Genomic DNA, 23474 nt, shown 5'->3' on the forward strand with positions numbered 1-23474 from the left:
CTGGAGGTAGAAGAATCTGTAGTGGATTTGGCAAATCTGGGAGCATAATTTCTTGGTCTATCTGTTTTGCCATCTATAGACCCAGTCTTGCTCGTAATCTTCGGTATCTCTCGCAAACTTTTTCCTTTTCTTGCTCTCCGTATCTCGTTGATGCTGGTCGATGTTCGTCTTGATTTTGTTTTGTAGAGTGATGAGCGAGTATGTTCTGTTAACCCTTTCGCCGAGTATGCTCTGGCCGAGCTCTGAGTATTTACAGCTGCTCGGTAATATGTTTGAATCGCTCCTGTGTGCATGATTTGCAACTGTTTGACAGCTTTATTACATGTGAGGAATGTGTAAGAAATAGACATTCCTCCCATGTATTAAAACTGTCAAACAGTCGGAAATCATGCACACGGGAGTGATTCAAACATATCACAGAGCAGCTGTAAATACTCGGAGCTCGGCCCCAGCATACTCGTCGAAAGGGTTAACAGAACATACTCGCTCATCACTAGTGCTGAGTTCTTCTGTAGAGATAGTAGCAGCAAGTTGAGTCTCAATATTTTTTACCTGTTCTTTGATCGATAGAATAGCCTTCTGTAAGTAGTCAACTGTTAGGGTCATAAGATCAAAAGAGCATTTATTAAGGATATGTTAACATTTTATGCAGTACTCAGACTGATCGCTAAACAGGGTTGGACGAATTGGGACCCTCAATCCCCTTAGAATCCTTTGTACTCTGAAATATTCCGTCAATGTGGCACAATGCAACTCGATGCTGGTGAAGTGGCGAAATTCTCGCTCTAAGGTATGTCCTCACGTCTCCTTCGGGGGAACTTTTAAGAAATCACATGATAGGTTAGATTGAGCAATGATATTGGATGTTTCCCCAGCATTATACGAGAACGTGGAAGAGGACATGACACTTCAGCGTGCTTACGTACTGGAGTAGATAATAGTGTAGAAAAACGCAGCACTGCTGGAATAGGTGTGCAAGTAGGGTCCAAAACCATTCAAATAGCAAATGAAACTTGGCAATCAAACAGACATAATTTTAAAGTATTTAATTGCAGTCCAACACTGGTACAAACGTTTTGGTCCTCAAGACCTTCATCAGAGTGTACTGCAGCTTAAGCACAAAAAAATAAAAACTACAAATATCAGACAAAAACATAAAAGTACTAGAAACAAACTGTCATAAGGTAATTCTGAAATTCATAATCATCTGAAAATGCAAAACATTACAATAGAGAGCACATAATAGCGGTATAATAAGTATCTCAACTCAAGTTCCAGGTCATTGAACAGGTGCTTCCCCCTACATGCGGAGGTGACTGTGTACGCCTACTGAAGATAAGGGAGGCCTTTTGGATCCATGAACTTCAAACTCTTACCCCCAGGGGGCTCAATAGGGATTATGATTTATTGTCATTCCTGTGATAATTTTAGGGAGAACTGCATAAGATGTACCACATTGTTCTTGTTAACCTTGAGTTTTTCACTGTTGGAGTGTACATACAGTTAGGTCCATATATATTTGGACAGACAACATTTTTCTAATTTTGGTTCTAGACATTACCACAATGAATTTTAAACAAAACAATTCAGATGCAGTTGAAGTTCAGACTTTCAGCTTTCATTTGAGGGTATCCACATTAAAATTGGATGAAGGGTTTAGGAGTTTCAGCTCCTTAACATGTGCCACCCTGTTTTTAAAGGGACCAAAAGTAATTGGACAGATTAAGTAATTGTAAATAAAATGTTCATTTCTAGTACTTGGTTGAAAACCCTTTGTTGGCAATGACTGCCTGAAGTCTTGAACTCATGGACATCACCAGACGCTGTGTTTCCTCCTTTTTGATGCTCTGCCAGGCCTTCACTGCGGTGGTTTTAAGTTGCTGTTTGTTTGTGGGCCTTTCTGTCTGAAGTTTAGTCTTTAACAAGTGAAATGCATGCTCAATTGGGTTGAGATCAGGTGACTGACTTGGCCATTCAAGAATATTCCACTTCTTTGCTTTAATAAACTCCTGGGTTGCTTTGGCTTTATGTTTTGGGTCATTGGTCGTCGTTTCAAACTACAGATGGACAATCAGTTTGGCTGCATTTGGCTGGATCTGAGCACACAGTATGGCTCTGAATACATCAGAATTCATTCGGCTGCTTCTGTCCTGTGTCACATCATCAATAAACACTAGTGACCCAGTGCCACTGGCAGCCATGCATGCCCAAGCCATCACACTGCCTCCGCTGTGTTTTACAGATGATGTGGTATGCTTTGGATCATGAGCTGTACCACGCCTTCGCCATACTTTTCTCTTTCCATCATTCTGGTAGAGGTTGATCTTGGTTTCATCTGTCCAAAGAATGTTCTTCCAGAACTGTGCTGGCTTTTTTAGATGTTTTTTAGCAAAGTCCAGTCTAGCCTTTTTCTTCTTGATGCTTATGAGTGGCTTGCACCGTGCAGTGAGCCCTCTGTATTTACTTTCATGCAGTCTTCTCTTTATGGTAGATTTGGATATTGATATGCCTACCTCCTGGAGAGTGTTGTTCACTTGGTTGGCTGTTGTGAAGGGGTTTCTTTTCACCATGGAGATTATTCTGCGATCATCCACCACTGTTGTCTTCCGTGGGCGCCCAGGTATTTTTGCATTGATGAGTTCACCAGTGCTTGCTTTCTTTCTCTGGATATGCCAAACTGTAGATTTTGCCACTCCTAATATTGTAGCAATTTCTCGGATGTTTTTTTTTCTGTTTTTGCAGCTTAAGGATGGCTTGTTTCACCTGCATGGAGAGCTCCTTTGACTGCATGTTTACTTCACAGCAAAACCTTCCAAATGCAAGCTCCCCACCTCAGGTCAACTCCAGGCCTTTTATCTGCTTAATTGAGAATGACATGACTCCAAGGCTATTTCATGGACAGGTGTGGGCAATCTCTTTGTTATGTCATTCTCAATTAAGCAGATAAAAGGCCTGGAGTTGACCTGAGGTGGGGAGCTTGCATTTGGAAGGTTTTGCTGTGAAGTAAACATGCAGTCAAAGGAGCTCTCCATGCAGGTGAAACAAGCCATCCTTAAGCTGCAAAAACAGAAAAAAAAGCATCCGAGAAATTGCTACAATATTAGGAGTGGCAAAATCTACAGTTTGGCATATCCAGAGAAAGAAAGCAAGCACTGGTGAACTCATCAATGCAAAAATACCTGGGCGCCCACGGAAGACAACAGTGGTGGATGATCGCAGAATAATCTCCATGGTGAAAAGAAACCCCTTCACAACAGCCAACCAAGTGAACAACACTCTCCAGGAGGTAGGCATATCCATATCCAAATCTACCATAAAGAGAAGACTGCATGAAAGTAAATACAGAGGGCTCACTGCACGGTGCAAGCCACTCATAAGCATCAAGAAGAAAAAGGCTAGACTGGACTTTGCTAAAAAACATCTAAAAAAGCCAGCACAGTTCTGGAAGAACATTCTTTGGACAGATGAAACCAAGATCAACCTCTACCAGAATGATGGAAAGAGAAAAGTATGGCGAAGGCGTGGTACAGCTCATGATCCAAAGCATACCACATCATCTGTAAAACACAGCGGAGGCAGTGTGATGGCTTGGGCATGCATGGCTGCCAGTGGCACTGGGTCACTAGTGTTTATTGATGATGTGACACAGGACAGAAGCAGCCGAATGAATTCTGATGTATTCAGAGCCATACTGTGTGCTCAGATCCAGCCAAATGCAGCCAAACTGATTGTCCATCTGTAGTTTGAAACGACGACCAATGACCCAAAACATAAAGCCAAAGCAACCCAGGAGTTTATTAAAGCAAAGAAGTGGAATATTCTTGAATGGCCAAGTCAGTCACCTGATCTCAACCCAATTGAGCATGCATTTCACTTGTTAAAGACTAAACTTCAGACAGAAAGGCCCACAAACAAACAGCAACTTAAAACCACCGCAGTGAAGGCCTGGCAGAGCATCAAAAAGGAGGAAACACAGCGTCTGGTGATGTCCATGAGTTCAAGACTTCAGGCAGTCATTGCCAACAAAGGGTTTTCAACCAAGTACTAGAAATGAACATTTTATTTACAATTACTTAATCTGTCCAATTACTTTTGGTCCCTTTTAAAACAGGGTGGCACATGTTAAGGAGCTGAAACTCCTAAACCCTTCATCCAATTTTAATGTGGATACACTCAAATGAAAGCTGAAAGTCTGAACTTCAACTGCATCTGAATTGTTTTGTTTAAAATTCATTGTGGTAATGTCTAGAACCAAAATTAGAAAAATGTTGTCTCTGTCCAAATATATATGGACCTAACTGTATATGTGTTTTGAGATACTGTATTTGCATGTCATTTAACGGAGATTAATTTTCTTTCATTATCATGGTATTTATTTTGTATTCTTTATGTTGCAGAACGGCTTCTCCTTATTTTAATCACTGATCATCATCCTCCACGGCCCACAGGCTGATCACTTACACCTGTTCGCCTCCTGTGATATTTCCAGGCTTATTATTTTTTTGTCCTATAGTCCTGCACGGCTTCCATCCCTCATCCCACAGTGGAACGCAAACTCCCCTGTTCTGGAACGCACTCCACCCACTCAGAACACAGTCTTCCTGCTGTTGGAACGCATTACGCAGCCAAATCTGACACTATACGGCTGTACACTGTTATCTGGGCACATGGCAGGTTAAGAAAGGAAGATGCGCCATTTAGCTATTTGAATGCAGATCTTGCTGGAATAGTTTGCAGACACAATGTATTGAGAGCACTGTTCATGGTCACCTGGCAGCTCAAAAGATGGCTACCATAAACAGGAATGGTGCTATCTACTCCAATTTCCATATCCGAAGGATTGTCTTGCTCATCACCCTTTAACCCCTTCACGACATTGGACTTATCCATACATCCAGGTCAGTAAGTACTTACCTACCTTGGATGTATAGATATGCCCAGTTGATTCTGCGTGCACAGGAGCTGGGCACGCACGATGGCCGCCGGGTGTCAGTTGATCTGACAGCTACACCTCAACTGTTCTTGGAATCAGTGTAGGGTATTAGTAACTTATTAACTAATTCCCGTAAGGCAAATAATCCCTCAACTCAAGATTCTCTATTAATATATATATTTACCAATAACAATAAAAGAAAATGTGTGCAATTTTAAAATTACAATGAATGTGTGGTCTTTATATGGTCTTGATGTAAAGCGTTCTAATTTATTATTGAAGATAAAGACAAAAAGCCGGCACCTGTGTATTTCAGAGCCTCCTTAAGCAGCAATGTTACAAAAGCAGTCAGGACACCTCATCCCACACAAGCCGGACGCATATCTCAATGGAAACAGTGAGCAATCGTCTGTGTCAGTAAGAGGATAGATAGCACTCACTGACTGTAAAAATACCAGTCTTTATTTCATCACTTTAAAACCTAAGAGCGGGGGAGTATGTGGAACATATCGTGGATGACAGCCATTTCACGCTTCCTTGCGCTTCTACGGGTCTCAAGATGAATGCTATCTATCTTCTTACTGACACGTTCTAATTAGTGATGAGCGAGCATGCTCGTTACTCGAGATTTACGAGCATGCTCGGGCGAGCACCTAGTATCTTCAGAGTGCTCGGAGTTATGTTTGAATCACTCCCGTGTGCATGATTAGCAGGCATTTCTCACATGTATTAAAGCTGTCAAACAGTTGCAAATCATGCACAGAGGAGTGATTTAAACATAACACCGAGCACTCTGAAGATACTCTGTGCTCGCCCAAGCATGCTCGCTGAAAGGGTTAACAGAACATACTTGCTCATCACTGGTTCTAATTTATTAATTTGTCATCAGTAACAGAAACTATATTATCTTTTCCATGGTATCACCTATATTCATTGATAATGAGCACGTCCACTAGAGGGCGTCTCCTACTAGTTCGACGTTGTCTCACTGTCAATAGTTTATAATGAGGGACTAACCACTTTTTTGGAAGCACAGAGGCTCTGGAATAGTGAAAATGGCTTCTCACTCCCCAAAAGAAATATAGCAAATTCTGCTCTCCCAAATGCAAATGCTCCCATCCCTTCTGAGCACCACGGTGTGCCCAAATCGCAGTTAGCGTCCATATGTTTGGCATTTCTGTAGCGATGAAAGTTGGCCTAATTAACGGGTGCATGTCTCCAGAAGTATGAGCTAGGCACAATGTACAGGCAATACAACGTACTAGGCACTACAAAGGTAGTTTGCAATTTTCACTCGGCAACATCCACTGCTGCTTGTTTCTGGAAAAGAAAAACATGGAGTGAAAATCTACACTACACCTGTAGATAAAATCCCAAAGGGGGTATATTTTCCAAAATGTGGTCACTTGAGGGGGGATTCTGCTCTTCTAGCACTTAGGGGCTTTGTATATGGAGTCCTGCGCTCGAGGAGGCAAATAGTGCTCTGTCCTTCCCGAGTCTCTGTGTGGCTAACCAGTACTGTACAGCCACATGTGGGGTATTTCTACATTGAGCAGAATTTGTGGGATTAATTTTGGTGCCATTTTTATCCATTTCCCAGTGTGAAAAATCTAAAATCAATGGCTAAAACAAAATTTTAGTGGGAAAAATTATATTATTTTTTCTTCACTGCCCAATAGTATAAAATTCTGTAACCCCCCCTGTGGTGTCAATATGATCACTGCACCCCTAGATGAATTCATTGAGAGGTTTAGTTTGTAAAATAGGGTCTCTTACGGGAGAGGTTCTATTGTTCTGGCACCTCAGGGGCTCTGCCAATGGGATATGGCACCCTCAAGCCAGCCCAGCAAAATCTGACCTCCAATATGGCACTTTTTCCCTTCTGAGCTTTGCACTGTGCCTCAAAAGTAGTTTTCTTCCACATATGGGGTATCGGCATACTCGGGAGAAATTACGCAACAAATTTTGGGGTCCATTTTATCCTGCTATCCTTGTGAAAATGAAAAAAATTAGGGCTAAAACAACATTTTTGTGGGAAAAATATATATTTTTCATTTTCACAGATCAACGTTGTAAAATTCTGTGAAGCACTTGTGGTTTCAATGTGCTCACCACACATCTAGATAAGTTCCTTGAGGGGTCAGGTTTTCAAAAAGAGGTCACTTGTGGTAGTTTTTCACTGTTTAGGCAAATCAAGGGATCTCCAAATGCGACATGACACTCGCAGACCTGAAAGGTCTTGGAATTACTGTTGCAGAAGTTCCTTCAGTTGCTTAGCTCCTGCAGCCTCCGTTCTGTCGGTAAACTTCCTCTCCTGCTCTTCACCGGTCACATAGATCAGTGCAGAGCAGAAGAATAGACAGCAGCTCTTTCTGTGATTGGGGAGGATGCAGTATCAGCTTTCTCCTCCATCACAGGAAGCTACCTTCGGACTATAAGACGCACACTTTTTAACAAGAGTTTTTCTTGTTAAAAAATGCATTTTATAGTCCAAATAATATGGTAGATAAATTCCTTAAGGGATCTAGTTTCCAAAATGGGTTCACTTGTGAAGGTTTTTCCTCTATTCAGGCACATCAGGGGCTCTCCAAACACGACATGACACCCGCAGACCATTCCATCAAAGAAATGTCGTACGCCTAAACAGTAGTTTCCTCCACATATGGAGTATCTGCATACTCAGGAAAAATTGCACAACAAATTGTGTGGTGCAATTTTTCTTGTTACCCTTGTGAAGAAGTAAAATGTGGGGCAAAAAAACATTTTTGTGGGAAAAATTAGATTTTCTGTATTTTCACGGCTCAACATTATAAACTTCTGTGAAGAACATGGGGGTTCAAGGTGCTCACCATACTTCTAGATAAGTTCTTTGAGGGGTCTAGGTTCCAAAATGGTGTCACTTGTGGGGTGTTTCCACTGTTTAGGCACATCAGGGGCTCTCCAATCGCGACATGGCGTCCACTAATTATTCCAGCAAATTTTACATTTAAAAAGTCAAATGGCGATCCTTTTCTTCTGAGCCCTGCCATGCGCCCAAACAGTTGTTTTCCCCCACGTGGGGTATCAGCATGCTGAAGAGAAAATGCACAACACATTTTGGGATCCATTTTCTCCTGTTACACTTTGTGAAACTAAAAATTTCCTTCCACATTCCATTAATTCCTGTGAAACACCTGAAGGGTTACTAAACTTCTTGAATGTGGTTTTGAGCCCCTTAATGGGTGCAGTTTTTAGAATGGTGTCACTTTTGGGTATTTTCTGTCATATGCGTATTGACAAATTACCGAGAGGGTAAAAAAAAACCTGGTTGAGGGGTGTATAAAAAATGTCTTTTATTACTGTTTTACTAAAATGTGGTAAAGAAGTAAATTAAAACTACACTAGTTTTGTCTGTGCACTTACTATGATATTAAGTCTCTAGAAACTGTATAGTATTAGGATACATCTGATATCATGAGCTCATTAAATTCATTATAGTTTTCCTCTGTCTGCAGTTCATAGATTAGTTGATCACTTTATTTATTAGGACATACACAGTTTCCCTAGTGCTACCGAAAATATATACATGGCCACCCCAACAATTTTCGCCATGTTTGGCTTCCTCAGGGGGCTGGGGCTGTTAGTGGCTGGACAGAGCCTGCGCCGCCCAGAGCTTCTTCTTCCGACGTCTCTTCCATCACTAGCACTGCCTGCAGAATGTATAAACGGTAATTACTTACCGGTAATTTGACTTTCCTGAAATCCATGACAGTACCATACGAGAGAGTAGGATCCGCCCATTACTGGACAGGAAGCCCTGAGCACAAAATAAAAAGGCAACTCCCACTTTCTCCTTCAATGTGGTTTCCAGGAGTCAAGTAAGAGTCACCCAATTCATCATCATTTTTATTTATACATTCACTCAAGCGCATTCTTCATTGGGAGAAGAGAAGACTAAGAACTATCAACCAAAAGCCAGAGGGAGGGAAAATTAGGGTGCTGTCATGGGTTTCAGGAAAATCAAATTAGCGGTAAGTGATTATCGTTTTTCCCTTCCCCCATGACAGCACCATACGAGAGACAATAGCAATGGAGCCCTTCAATAGGGAGGGAGCACCCATGTAGGATCTTACACCTGAAGAAAGATCCCCGAAATATCCTAGTTCAACAGATTGTGATTTTTTTAGATATCATTCAGTCTTCCTTCTTGAAGCACTATCAACATAATCTCTATCGATTTGGAGCTTAAACCAAAAGCACCAACAAGAGTAAAAAGGATTTTTACAACACTCTTTCCTCTTTATCTCCCAGAGAATGGTCTATATTTAGAGACTTCACTTATATACATGGTTGAGTATCTTTCACAGATTTGATTAGATATTCTGTTTTCATTAAATCAACTAACCAACAACTGAAGTATATAAGAACTGGTACTAGGACACAGCGTGTAATAGAAGCAGAAGTTAATCGATTCAGGGAACCTGGTAACCTTAACCAGGCTTTGACTAGGGTTTCTACTTTAATATTGTTGGCATTTTCAATTGAAGGCCCCACTTAAGCCCAAGATCTGGGCCCTAAACCCTTTCTAGGGTCAATGATCACATAATTATTCAAAACTACCCAACTCTATGCTACCAAGAGTAGATAGAGCATCCCAGATTGCCAAAATGGGGATCTCAAAACCAGCAGAAATATTTAGTACTTTATATCCCTTAAGATGTAATGTTAAGTCCCCCCAAAAAATGTATTTAAGCCGAACGGACCCTTATAGTTTGAGATTTCCATCCTGGGGAGTTTCTGGCTACCACAATCTAGCCAAGGACCAAGAGCTAATACAACTAGAAAGGGTAAGATACAGATCTGAGCTATTCCAAAAGAAAAGTCACAATCCACCGTTCATGCAGGTGTGATCGTATTTACGCTATTCCCCTATAATAGCATCAATTCTGCAACTTTATAATCCAACCATGGAGATTGCTAGATGAAAATAGTTCAAATGAAAAATAGATTAGTTTTCAAGCAAAGAAACTAAGTAAACCAAGTGATAACCATCTCCTCTGACACACTTTTTTTTTTCTCCAAAGCAACTCATTCAGAAAGAGATCTAGATCTCTTATGGCATTGGTCAAATCTCAGATGGTCTTAAGCTAAGGTATTAGCATCCCATCCCGTTAAACATGTACCTTAAGTACATATCATCCTGTGCTTGAGTAATAATCAGAACAGTCTTACCTCAGTGTGAAGGCATTCATCTTAACTAGCAAAGATGCTTCTCCTTCACCACAGGAGTCTCACGGGTACGGGAACATTTTAACTCATCCACTGATTCCTCCTTTTATAGGTTTATTGCAGCGCTGCCGTCTTATCACTCCAAGAGCGCACTGACTGGATATTTAACCAACTCGCCACTTAGTTGAGTCTACCAGTTTATGACTTTAATCACAAGAATACATAGTGTAATATGGTTCCATTGACTTAATTTCCAATTTGTCCATCTGCACTTCTAACTGGGAGGATACACTGGTCTTGAAATAATTTTACCAGATCTGGTATAATCATGTCTGTCGGGCAACTCCATTAGGAAAATGGACTGGGATATTTACTGGTTCGTCAGTCCCATACCAGCGAGTCCAACTCGTACCTTCCTTAGTAGGGCAGGCCGGTAGTGCTGCCCGACTCAGTACAATCAAGTTTATCTTATCATTCCGAATCAGGAGGGTAGATTGAGGCAATTTTTGGACTATCAACCATAGTTAGCAGTGAGTCCAGCTCGCACTTCCCTTAGGAAGGCCGACCGGTATAGTGCTGCCTTACTTGGCACAATCAAGTTTATCTTACTATTCCATACCAGGAGGGTAGATTGGGGCAATTGGTGGTCTATCAACCAACTCATACCTCCCTTAAGAGGTCAGACCAGTATAGTGCTGCCCTCTTGGCACGATCAAGTTTCTTATCACTGTAAGCCAGAAGGGTAGATTGGAGCAAATGTTGGATTTTCAGCCCCCCACCGGTGAGTACAACTCGCAGCTCCTCCTACCATTTCCTATCAGGGGGATATGGGGTATAGAGAGTTTAATCACTTGAGGTCCAAAAGGTCATTCGAAGTGGTTTCTTTTAAGCTTAGCGTAGCCATGTTCCTCTTGCACCTTCAACCAGGAGGGGGTGGGGGGAACTGAGCTGCAGATGTTTATCAGCCAGTTCATCTAAAGAGATGGAGGCCTCTCATATGATGAGAGGTTGAAAAAGTTGAGCTTGTTTAGCTTAGAAAAATAACTCCTCAGAGGGGGATCTCATTTACATCTATAAATATATGTGTGGTCAGTACTAAGGACTAGCACATGACTTATTCCCTCCAAAGACCATACTAAGGACCAGGGGCACTCATTACGGGTGGAAGAAAGGCGATTCCAGCTCCTAAAATATGAAAGGGTCCTTTACTGTCAGACTGTGGAATGCCAACCACAAGAGGTAGTAAGGGCAGACACTAACAGCTTTCAAAAAAGATAAGGCTGGATGATTTCCTCGATACACATAACATTGTGGGTTACAGTTAAATTAGATAAAATATTACACCTATAGTAGTACATTTGATCCAGGGTTCTAGGACTGATCGCCTTTTCTTGGGGTCAAGAGGGAATTTTTTTTTTCCCCCTTGATGCAAATTGCTGAATGTGTCCTGGGTTTTGCCTTCTTCTAGATCAACAGTTTTTAGGTATAGGGATTTTACTAAAACCATTATTAGAAATACAAAAAAATAAAACTAATTAAAAATTATAAACTGGTTCATTATAATTGTAATAGTGAAGTTATAATAAAAACGGTAATAATACATTTGTGAGGCCTAGTTCCAGTAAGTTAGTGTCAGAGTACAATTGGGGGAGAAAGGTTGAACTTGATGGACCTAGGTCTTTATTCAATCTATGTTACATTACTAATGATCCCAGATTGTGAAGATCAACTGGACTTAAATTGGTATTATTCTTTTAGCACCCCCATTCACACCTTTACCAAGAAGACCACTGGGACATAGATGTTAAATGCAGACTAGTTCAATATTCTATCCAAGTATGAGGGATTGACTGGACCTGTTACTCAGCAGCTATCCTTTGGACTGTATTTAATAGAATCACCCCAGACCGAGGGCATCGTCCAGAGACCTTCCTTACCAATATCGGTAATATTGCTAGTAAAGGGTAGTGAAGTTTTGAGACCTTAGTGAAACAGATCTACAAGCCCCAAGTTGTCTGGCTAACCAGGCAACCCCCCGTAAGGCAGACAGCTGAGGAAAATCCTAGACCTAACGTGACAGCTTTTTCCGCAACTATGAAGCGGTCTGAAAAAAACCTTCAGACAGGCCAACATGAGTCATAAACCTACACCTGAATTGGCATGAGGCCTAGCCGTGAGGCTCAATATGCAAGCCATGAGGCCTGGCCGTGAGGATCAATATGCAAGCCATGAGGCCTAGACATGAGGCCTAACCGTGAGGCTCAATATGCAAGCCATGAGGCTCAATACGCAAGCCGTGAGGCTCCATGCGCAAGCCATGAGGCTTAATACGCAAGCCATGAGGCACAATACGCAAGCCATGAGGACTAGCCATGAGACTCATTACGCAAGCCATGAGGCCTAGCCGTGGGGTTCAATATGCAAGCCATGAGGCATAGCCGTGAGACTCCATACGCAAGCCATGAGGCTCAATACGCAAGCCATGAGGCCTAGCCGTGAGGCTCAATACGCAAGCCATGAGGCCTAGCCGTGAGGCTCAATACGCAAGCCATGAGGCCTAGCCGTGAGGCTCAATACGCAAGCCATGAGGCCTAGCTGTGATGCTCAATATGCAAGCCATGAGGCCTAGCCATGAGGCTCAATATGCAAGCCATGAGGCTCAATACGCAAGCCATGAGGCCTATCCGTGAGGCTCAATACACAAGCCATGAGTCCTAGCCGTGAGGCTCAATGCACAAGTCACGAGGCCTAGCCATGAGGCCTAGCCGTGAGGCTCAATACACAAGCCATGAGGCCTAGCAGTGAGGCTTTATACACAAGCCATGAGGCCTAGGCCAAACAAACGTAGGTAGGTACGGAATCATTAAATTTAGTTTCTTCCAGACTGATGTTATCATTTCAGCGCCCAACTGGGCCCCTGCTCATTGCTACTCACTAGAGGTAGCTATAGAACTCAGCATGGTGTTCCATGATTTATGGCTGCTCCAGCCGTGAGCTCCAGGCTTCTACATCCTTGAGGACAGGAAACACATTGAAGGAGGAAGTGGGAGTTGCATTTTTATTTTGTGCTCAGGGCTTCCTGTCCGGTAATAGGGGCAGATCCTACTCTCTCTCGTATGGTGCTCTCATGGGGGAAGGGAAAAAGGTGGCTCCTGGTGACAGAAGCAGATGTCACAGTAGGAGATCCCAGAGGAGATAGGACCCACCATTTGCAGAAGCCCTTATATGACACAATGGCAGAAAACCAGAGCAGGAGAAATACCCATAAAGTGACTCCATTTTGGAAATTATAACTCTCAGTGAATTAATCTATAGAAGTAGTGACTATTTTGATTCCACAGGCACTTTCCTGAAATTAACACACAGTGGATGTTGTAGATTGAAAATTGCAAATATGCTATTTTATTACCCAACACATAGTGTCCAGATTGTGCTCCAGGAGACACACACCATAAATTAAGTGGGTTCTGCCACTATAGTAATGCCAAATACATGGATGCTATGTGGTTTGGGCACACTGCAAGGCGCAGAAGTGAGGGGGAGATTTGACTTTGGGAGAGCGGATATTGCTGGATTGGTTTATGGAAGCCATGTTGCTTTTCAAGAGCCTTTGAGCCACTAATAATGTGGAAACCTCTGTTTTTCAGATGATGGACCTGAATGAGGACTTGTTTTTTTGTGAGATTAATAGAAGTTTTTCTTGGTATTATTTTTGCCTACATAACATTGTTTGGTGGCTTTTTATTCCATATTTGGGAGGCAGAAGTAACAAACAATTGAACACCACACTTTACTGGTTCATGCTATGAGGTTTTCTATTAGACTGTGAACGGTCATTGTCTTGGTGAATAATTCAATTTTTTTTCATAACTTGCCATTTTTACGGACTATTTAAGTAGAAATGTTCAAAAATATATAATTACAAGGATTTTTTATTAAAAAATAATAATTGGTTTTATTATTGGCAGATGTCTGTACCAGGAGATCAGAGGGACACCTGACATCTTCAATTTTTAAATCAGGTGATCTTGAGATCCCACAGGATACAATTGAAGTGAATGCCATTACTCCAGATATACCATCATCCCTTCACAGCAAAGATCTGTCATCTGATCATTTGAAACAGGTCCTGTCTTCTGATTCATTACCGACTACTAAGGAAAATCCAAGTCACAAAATAAGCATTAAAAAACAAACTGCTCCTAAAGCAAAGAAGCCATTTTCACGTTCAGAATATAGAAATAGTTTTCCCCTCAAAAAGTCTTTTCTTAAACATGAAAAAATTCACACAGCAGAGAATAGATTTTCTTGCTCCAAGTGTGGGAGATGTTTTAACCAGAAATCAGATTTTGTTAGGCACCTGAGAACTCACACAGGGGAAAAGCCTTTTTCCTGTTCAGAATGTGGGAAATGTTTTACAAAGAAATCAAATCTTATCAAACATCAGAGAACTCACACAGGGGAGAAGCCATTTTCATGTTCAGAATGTGGAAACTGCTTTACAGTGAAATCAAGTCTTATTGCACATCAGAGAACTCACACAGGGGAGAAGCCATTTTCATGTTCAGAATGTGGAAGCTGCTTTACAGTGAAATCAAGTCTTATTGCACATCAGAGAACTCACACAGGGGAGAAGCCATTTTCATGTTCAGAATGTGGGAAATGTTTTATAAAGAAATCAAATCTTATCAGCCATCAGAGAACTCACACAGGGGAGAAGCCATTTTCATGTTCAGAATGTGGGAACTGCTTTACAGAGAAAACATATCTTATTGCACATCAGAGAATTCACACAGGGGAGAACCCATTTTCATGTTCAGAATGTGGGAAATGTTTTATAAAGAAATCAAATCTGATCAGCCATCAGAGAACTCACTTAGGGGAGAAGCCATTTTCATGTTCCGAATGTGGGAACTGCTTTAAAGAGAAATCAAAACTTATTACACATCAGAGTACTCACACAGGGTTGAAGCCATTTTCATGTTCAGAATGTGGGAAATGTTTTATAAAGAAATCAAATCTTATTAGACATCAGAGAATTCACACAGGGGAGAAGCCATTTTCGTGTTCAGAATGTGGGAAATGTTTTGTACAGGAATCAAATCTTATTAGACATCAGAGAATTCACACAGGGGAGAAGCCTTTTTCATGTTCAGAATGTGGGAACTTTTTTACATTGCAATCAACGCTTATCGAACATCAGAGAACTCACACAGGGGAGAAGCCATTTTCATGTTCAGAATGTGGGAAATATTTTGCAAAGAAATCAAATCTTATCAAACATCAGAGAACTCACACAGGGGAGAAGCCATTTTCATGTTCAAAATGTGGGAAATGTTTTAACCAGAAAGCGCATCTTGATAGCCACCAGAGAACCCACACAGAGGAGAATGCCGCAGCTAAACCCAACTAGTCTCTGTACAGACTAGAAAGGCCCTAGCTGCACAACTAAAAACGCCACGGACCTAACTCTCTATTAGGCCATTGAGGAGTTTCTCGTACCTCCGGAGGAACCAGAGGGGAGGCCACAACACACTGTCAACCAGGGAAAAGGAAAGTATGAAGTAAAATACGAAAACCCTGAGTGAGAAACCTAAAACACATTCATATAGGGCAAAGTAAGCAAGCTGAGGAGAACTAAAAATAAAAGGAACAAGTATAATCTCCCAGAAACCTAACATTGTTAGACTTAAAAGGTACTGGGAGGGAAAGCAAACTAAGCAAACTGACCAGGAGGATAGTTTCACCTTTGTGGTGAAACTTACAAAATTCATCCTCACCAACTGTATATGTAAAACCCGTCCATTTATAATGACCACGGACAAGATAAAGATTCCCAACTCACATCAGGACCACAAGATCCCAGGTACTTTCAGCTGCATCACATCTAATGTAATGTACTTAATTATATGTACCAAATGTCTAACTGGGGGTCTGTATGTAGGTGAGACAGGGCAAAAACTTAGAACAAGGATGAATTCTCATCGCCACACAAGAAAAGAAAAAAAGAATAGATTTACTTGTAGCCAAATATTTTTGTATCCCTGATCACAGCATCATGGACATGAAATTACTTGTATTAAAAGGTAACTTCACATCTCAGAGAGACAGAGTTATGACAACCTTTGACACTCGGAGCAGGAATGAATGTGTCACTTGGATTTATGTCTTTTTACTAGTGATGAGCGAATACATTCCGCACTATTTGTTACTCGCACGAATAGTACACAATTCAGGCTATTCGGCGAGTAATTAGCTATTCACCTCGGTATATTCGAGTGACCCGCCCAGTATGTTTGGCGCTTTATGTGTAGCCAATGAACATGCTGGGCTTGCTTGCCAATCACAGTAATGTCGTTGCCATCTTTGTTGTGGCATTACTGTGATTGGCTGTCCTTACAGCATCGTAGGGGGATATTTAAGCCCTGCCGGTGCCATCTTGCGCATATTACATCAACGTAGTGTGAGCGTAGGGAGAGTGAAAGCAGCGTATAGGGAGAGTCTTTTAAGACCTATTTAGAATGAAGATTAGTTCTCTGTTAGGTTGAGATAGCGCAGAGTGAGATTTAATACGAGGGAGAGGAAAAGGGCGGCAGGGTGTTAGCATTGCAAGTACATGCTGCAGATCTCTGCTAGGTTGCATTGTGTATAGTCAGAAGCATATAAACCGAAGAACATGGCGGAATAGATAAACCATAGTTCATATGTGGGCGCTCCCATAAAGTACAACCTACAAAAAGAGTGGAGTGACTGAGCCCCAAAAAGAGTCAGGTCACCATCATAATGAGTCCAGATAAAAAATCAGTTTGATTGTGTATCAAAAGTAAAAAAAGGAGGTCCCACGGACACTCCTAAATAGAGGACAACCAATAAAATAGTAGGTCATGGGTGAAAGCTACACAAAGGTCAGAGAGATAACCATGTGACTCCACAAATATGGGTACATGAAAGGAAGTGACAATATTATCAATCAAAGTATCAATTATTCCAGTTACCAAGTAAATGGACAACGTAACTTACAATTAATTACATTAAATGTCCTATGTTAATCCATTCCTGGACACTTCAACATGAATAAACAACCAAAATATCCAGGTCAATATATACTAAACGTCTGGACAATGAAGAGATACCAGCTGCATATAAAAGGTATAGATTTTATTTCATCAAATTGATAAAACCAATTAACAAGACAGGGCAACAACCTCTATAAGGGAGTGACACATACATGAGCTGGGAGGGAAAATTAACCCCCAAAAAAGGCCAAAAAATTGAACGTCACTAGTAAACAAGAAATTAATTAATATAATGCCATATACGTATACATACAATGCACTTGTTACTAAGTGACATGAATCATACACATGATGGTAACATAACTTAATTTAAATCAATACTGAAGAGACTATCCTAATGAAAAAATACAGCCTAAAATGCCAAAGTTTAAGGTGCCAGTGCTTCAGTGACTCTGATGGTCATACAGATAATAGATAGCTATGCCATGATGTAAAACAGGCCTATGAATACAGGTAAACTGCAGACTGTGATATTTCAGTTTTTCTTTTTTAATAAATTTGCAAAAATTTCTACATTTCTGTTTTTTTTTCAGTCAAGATGGAGTGCAGAGTGGACTTTAATGAGAAAAAAATGAATTTTTTAGAATTTACCAAATGGCTGCAATGAAACAAAGAGTGAAAAATGTAAAGGGGTCTGAATACTTTCCGTACCCACTGTATATATTAGTATAAAATAACCCCTATACATTTAAAACCCACATCTAACATAGTGATACAATAATTCACATAGACGACTATATTGTCACTGTACTCTTCTATCCCACACGTATAGGGTCATCCGCGAGGATAGACACGCAACTGCCTTGCTCGTACAGTTGAGCTGGTCCCCCAGCCACTGGAAACGGACATCCCACACGACCCATCAACCCAGGCAAAAGCTTTCCTAAGGATGATTAAAAACAAGCACCAATACATGTACAATAAAACCATAAGATATTAAAAGAACCCCCATCTACTCATTAGCCTCAATTATAGGAAGGAACTGAACCCAAAGCTTTCATTAAGTCCAGCCGGTGCTAGGGTACCCCGTCGATAGATCCACTTACTCTCCAATTGTGATAAAATCCTCCCCAGGTCCCCTCCTCTTGCTCCCATGGTGACTTGATCAATATCTATGATGTGGAATTCTCTTGGGCTGCATTGATGGTGATGGAAAAAATGGCGTGGTAAAGTTTTGAGTGCTAGGATCTTCCACCGTTTTGGCTTTGATAATGTCCCCAACATGCTCTCTTACTCAAATTTTTAATTCTTTAGTAGTAAGTCTGACATATATCTTTTTACAAGGACATTGGGCATAATAAATTACGCCCTTCGAGGTACAATTTAAATGTGCCCTTATTTCTAATGTTTTGGAGCCACCAAAATTATCAAACTTCTTTGCCTTCTTGAAATAACCACACGCCTTACAAAGTCCGCACGAGAAAAAAACATTAATCTCTTTCCTGTTATCCTGTTTATCTCTACATCTCTCCAGATCATAGTGACTGTGAACCAACAGATCTTTTAAGTTTGGACTTTGCTTCGCCACCATTGAGGGTGCTGGGGGGAGGATTTGACGGAGGATAGGATCTGTTAATAGAACTTACCAGTGCTTCTGTAAAATTGATCTCACTTCAGGCCACTGATTGTTATATACCGAAATAAATCATACCTCCTCCGATTTGTTGTATTTTTTATTGCCATAAATTAATTGATCTCTTGGGGTTCGTGCTGCTATCCTGTAACCCCGTCTGATTAAGCTACGGCTATATCCCCTCTTCAAACCGATTAGCCAATTCTATCGCTTGTTCCTCAAATGTTTTCTCATTAGAGCATATCCTCTTGGCCCTAAGGAACTGACCTATTGGAATTCCTCTTATGGTGGAGGGTGGGTGTGCCAATTCTGCCTGTAACAACGAGTTTGTCACAGTTGGTTTCCTAAATATGTCAGTAGTAGTGTTGAGCGAACATGCTCGACACTGCTCGGTACTCGCCCGAGCATCACGCTACTCGGGATGTTCGGCGAGCACCGAGCATTTCCGGGTTACTCGGGCGGGAGCTCGGGTCTCCGCCCTGCATGTTTGGCGCTCTTTACAGAGCCAATGAACATGCAGGGATTGCCAGCCAGTCACTGTAATGCCGCAGCCATGTTGTTTGTGGGCATTACAGTGATTGGCTGGCCGCACAGCGTCACCTCGAGTATTTAAAACCGGGCGCCGCCATCTTGGACACAGTCGCTCCGGATCAGACCGTGTAGGGACAGCGCTGCTGATTTAGGGAGAGATATATCCTGCAAAATAGTTAGTGTAGGGTCTGTAAAGGCTGCCAGATCAAACAAACAGTCCTTCTCAGGACTAATATCCATCCCAGGTATATCAGGCAGGCAGGCTGTATAGGAGACGCAGTGGTTATACCAGCAAACGCTGCATTACAGTCCTGTGTGCTGCTCCTGTTGCTGAAATTGCTGGACTTAGCTCCAGGTCCCGGGGGCCAGGAAAAATCCTTTTTTTTTATCTAAATCCTCTTTTTTTTTTCCTCCTTCACAATGTACAAATACCCATCTTATTAACCTTTTGGTGTCGTCCCCCCCCCCCCCCCAAAAAAAAAAAAAAGTGTGCCTCTGATTTTTCAGACACAAATATATCTGTTGAAAATAGTCTGGTGTAGGCCAGAGAAATTGAAGTGTGGTTTTGCAGTTCTATGGACCATTTGTATCTAAAAAAAACAGTTTGAGTGTGTCGCTCACTGTTCAGCCGCAAATATATATATATATATTAAAAAGCCTGGTATACACCAGTAAATTATTACTGTGGTTTTGATGTTCCACGGTAAAAGATCTCTATTATCCTGTTTTTGGCATTTTTTGCTGTATAAAAATAAGAATAGTGTCTCCCTGATTTTTCAGACACAAATATATCTGTTGAAAATAGTCTGGTGTAGGCCAGAGAGACAGAAGTGTGCTTTTGCTGTTCCATGGTAAAAAATCTCTATTATCCTGCTTTTTGCATTTTTTGCTGTAAAAAAAAAAAAAAAAAAAGTGTCTCCCTGATTTTTCAGACACAAATATATCTGTTGAAAATAGTCTGGTGTAGGCCCGAGAAATACAAGTGTGGTTTTGCAGTTCCACGGTACAAACCTCTGTATTATCCACTTTTGGGCCATTTGTATCTAAAAAAAACAGTTTGAGTGTGTCGCTCACTGTTCAGCCGCAAATATATATATATTTTAAAAAGCCTGGTATACACCAGTAAATTATAACTGTGGTTTTGCTGTTCCACGGTAAAGAATCTCTATTATTCAGGTTTTGGTAGTTTTTTCCGTAAAGAAAAACAGTAGTGTCTCCTGACTGTTGTGACACAAAAATATATCTGTTGAAAATAGTCTTGTGTAGGCCCGACATCCCAGTGTGGTTTCGCAGTTCCACGGGTCAAATCGCTGTACTATCCAGTTTTGGGCCTTTGGTATCTAAAAAAAAAAGCAGTTTGAGTGTGTCGCTCACTGTTCAGCCGCAAATATCTCTATTTAAAAAAGTGTGGTATACCCCAGTAAACAGTAACTGTGGTTTTCCTCTTCCATGGTTCTAATCTACTCTTTATTACCCTTTTTACATTGATAGTGCAAGTGTAAGCTATTTTACTTCATTTACAATGGGCAAGGCGCGTGGCAATGGACGTGGAAGTGGACGTTCTGGTGATGGTTCGTGCAGAGGACGGGGCCGTGGCCAAGGTGAAGATGTGCCACAACCAACAGCCACATCTTCTCGCTCCCACTTCTTGACCGAATTACTAGGGAAGCACAGAACAACACCAATATTGAGAACTGATCAGTGTGAACAGGTTATTAATTGGATAGCAGACAATACTTCCAGTTACCTGGGCACCACCACCTCCGGTCTGTCTTCCACACGGTCAACTCTTAGTAGCCGTGAGTCTCGACCGCATACTCCTCCTCACCCTGATGCTCCTTCCTCCCACCATGCCGAGTGTCGTCAGACAGCAAGTGATCCCACACTTGGACACTCTGAAGAGCTGTTCACTGGTCCATTTCCATATTTGGGCCCCTCGCCTGATACGCTTGAAGTGGTGGAAGAGGAGATCCCATGTTGCGATGCCCAAATATTTGAACAGCCACGGCCACAGGAAGTCGACGTTGGCAATCTGTCACAAGAGGTGGACGATGACGAGACACAATTGCCAGGAAGTGAGGAGGAGGATCGTGGTGCGCAAGTGGAAGAGGAGGAGGTGGTGGATGATCTAGTAACTGACCCAACGTGGAAGGAGGACATGCAGAGTGAGGCCAGCAGCACACAGGGGGAGGGAGGCAGAGTACCCCAACAGGCAGGAAGAAGCAGTGTGGTGGCCGCAGACAGAAGGCAGGCAACCGTTCCCCGTAACACCAACACGAGGGACATTGCCAGTACAAGCGGTAGGTCTTCCAGAGTCTGGAATTTTTTTAAAGACTCTGCTGATAACCCCAAAAAGGCCATATGTTCCACCTGCCATGCCAGCATCAGCAGGGGTGACAAAACTACCAGCCTGACCACCACCAGCATGATCAGGCACATGGCAGCAAAGCACCCAACTTTGTGGGGCGAAACCCAGGGTCCACGACCAGTGTCAGCGGGTGTCACCACTGCTTCTTCCACTGTTGTGCGTGCAATAGAACCCCCTGTTGTGTGTGCAAGGCAATCCCCTGTCCATACTGCATGTAAAGATGCCCCCTCCTCTCAGTCTTCACTTGTTATGGCAGTTTCTCAAGAAACAGCATCAACGTCCACGTCCCACCGCAGCGTTCAATTGTCCATATCCCAGACCTTTGAACGAAAGCGGAAATTCGCAGCTAACGCCCCACAGGCCACAGTCCTAAATTCGCACATTTCACGACTGCTTGCATTGGAAATGCTGCCTTTTAGGCTGGTGGAGACGGAATCCTTCCGCAATCTTATGGCGGTGGCCGTCCCTCGGTACTCGGTCCCCAGCCGACACTATTTTGCCCGGTGTGCCATCCCCGCACTACACAAGCACGTGTCCCAAAGCATCTGCCGTGCCCTCAACAACGCAGTTACTGGGAGAGTCCACCTGACAACGGACACGTGGACAAGTGCTTGTGGCCAGGGACGGTACATCTCTCTGACGGCACACTGGGTAAACATAGTGGAAGCCGGGACCCAGTCGGACCTTGGGACGGAACACATCCTCCCCACACCGAGGATTGCGGGCCCTATGTCAGTCAGAGTTGCCCCCACAGTGTACAGCTCCTGCGCATCCTCCTCCTCCTCCTCCTCATGTTCAGCCTCCATCTCAGATATCACCACATCAGTTACAAGCTGGAAGCATTGCAGTACTGCTGCCTCCACCAAGCGGCAACAGGCTGTGCTGAAACTCATAAGCTTAGGTGATAAACCTCACACTGCTTGTGAGTTGTGGACAGCTGTGAAAGAGCAGGCAGATCTGTGGCTGAGACCGCTGAACCTACATCCCGGCATGGTCGTGTGTGACAATGGCCGTAACCTGGTGGCGGCTCTGAGGCGAGGTGAGATCACACACGTACCATGCCTGGCTCATGTGCTTAACCTCGTGGTTCAGCGGTTTCTTAAATCGTACCCCGAGTTGCCAGATCTGCTCGTGAAAGTACGCCGCCTGTCAGCTCATTTTCGCAAGTCGGCTACAGCTGCCGCTGCCCTTGCTGTGTTCATAGAATCATAGAATCATGTTGCAGCAGCGTTTGCAGCTTCCGGCACACCGACTGGTGTGTGATGTCCCCACACGTTGGAACTCTATCCTCCACATGTTGCAAAGGATTTGTGAGCAGAAGAGAGCAGTTGTGGAGTACCAGCTGCAACAAGGCCATCGATATTCAGGTCAGACTCCACACATAAGACTTCAGGAGTGGACCTGGATGTCTGACATATGTACCATCCTGACAAACTTTGAGGAGGCCACCAAGATGGTGAGTGGCGATGACGCCATCATTAGTGTCAGCATCCCACTTGTCTGTCTTTTGCAACGCTCTCTGCAGAGAATTAAAGAGGAGGCATTGCAGCCAGAGTATGATGAGATGGATCAAGAAGCCGTAGTGGGCGATTACACACAGCCCAGCCTCATCTCATCCCAACGTGCATTGGGGGACAATGAGGGAGAGGAGGAGGAGGAAGAACAGGAGCTGCTATCATGCGTTGTAGACGGTAGTACCTGTACAAGTGTCATACCATCGGTTCAGCGTGGGTGGCCTGAGGACAGGGGGGAGGAGGAAGAGGAGGAGGACAGCATGGTCAGTCG

General features: G+C 42.6%; 1 protein-coding gene across 1 annotated transcript in view; it reads left to right on the forward strand.

The window, feature by feature from the left end:
* The window catches only part of LOC141201560 (uncharacterized), a 28899-nt gene extending 10789 nt beyond the window's left edge, over nucleotides 1-18110 (forward strand). Inside the window, exon 7 of the mRNA XM_073663555.1 lies at nucleotides 14110-18110. Coding sequence (XP_073519656.1) covers nucleotides 14110-15554 — 1445 coding nt within the window. The 3' untranslated portion in view covers nucleotides 15555-18110. The remainder of the gene's footprint in view (nucleotides 1-14109) is intronic.
* Nucleotides 18111-23474: the final 5364 nt, after the last annotated feature.

This window comes from Phyllobates terribilis, unplaced genomic scaffold, assembly GCF_046119375.1.
Source record: "Phyllobates terribilis strain yellow unplaced genomic scaffold, ASM4611937v1 Scaffold_119__1_contigs__length_5224398, whole genome shotgun sequence".
In the NCBI taxonomy this organism is placed as follows: Eukaryota; Metazoa; Chordata; class Amphibia; order Anura; family Dendrobatidae; genus Phyllobates; species Phyllobates terribilis.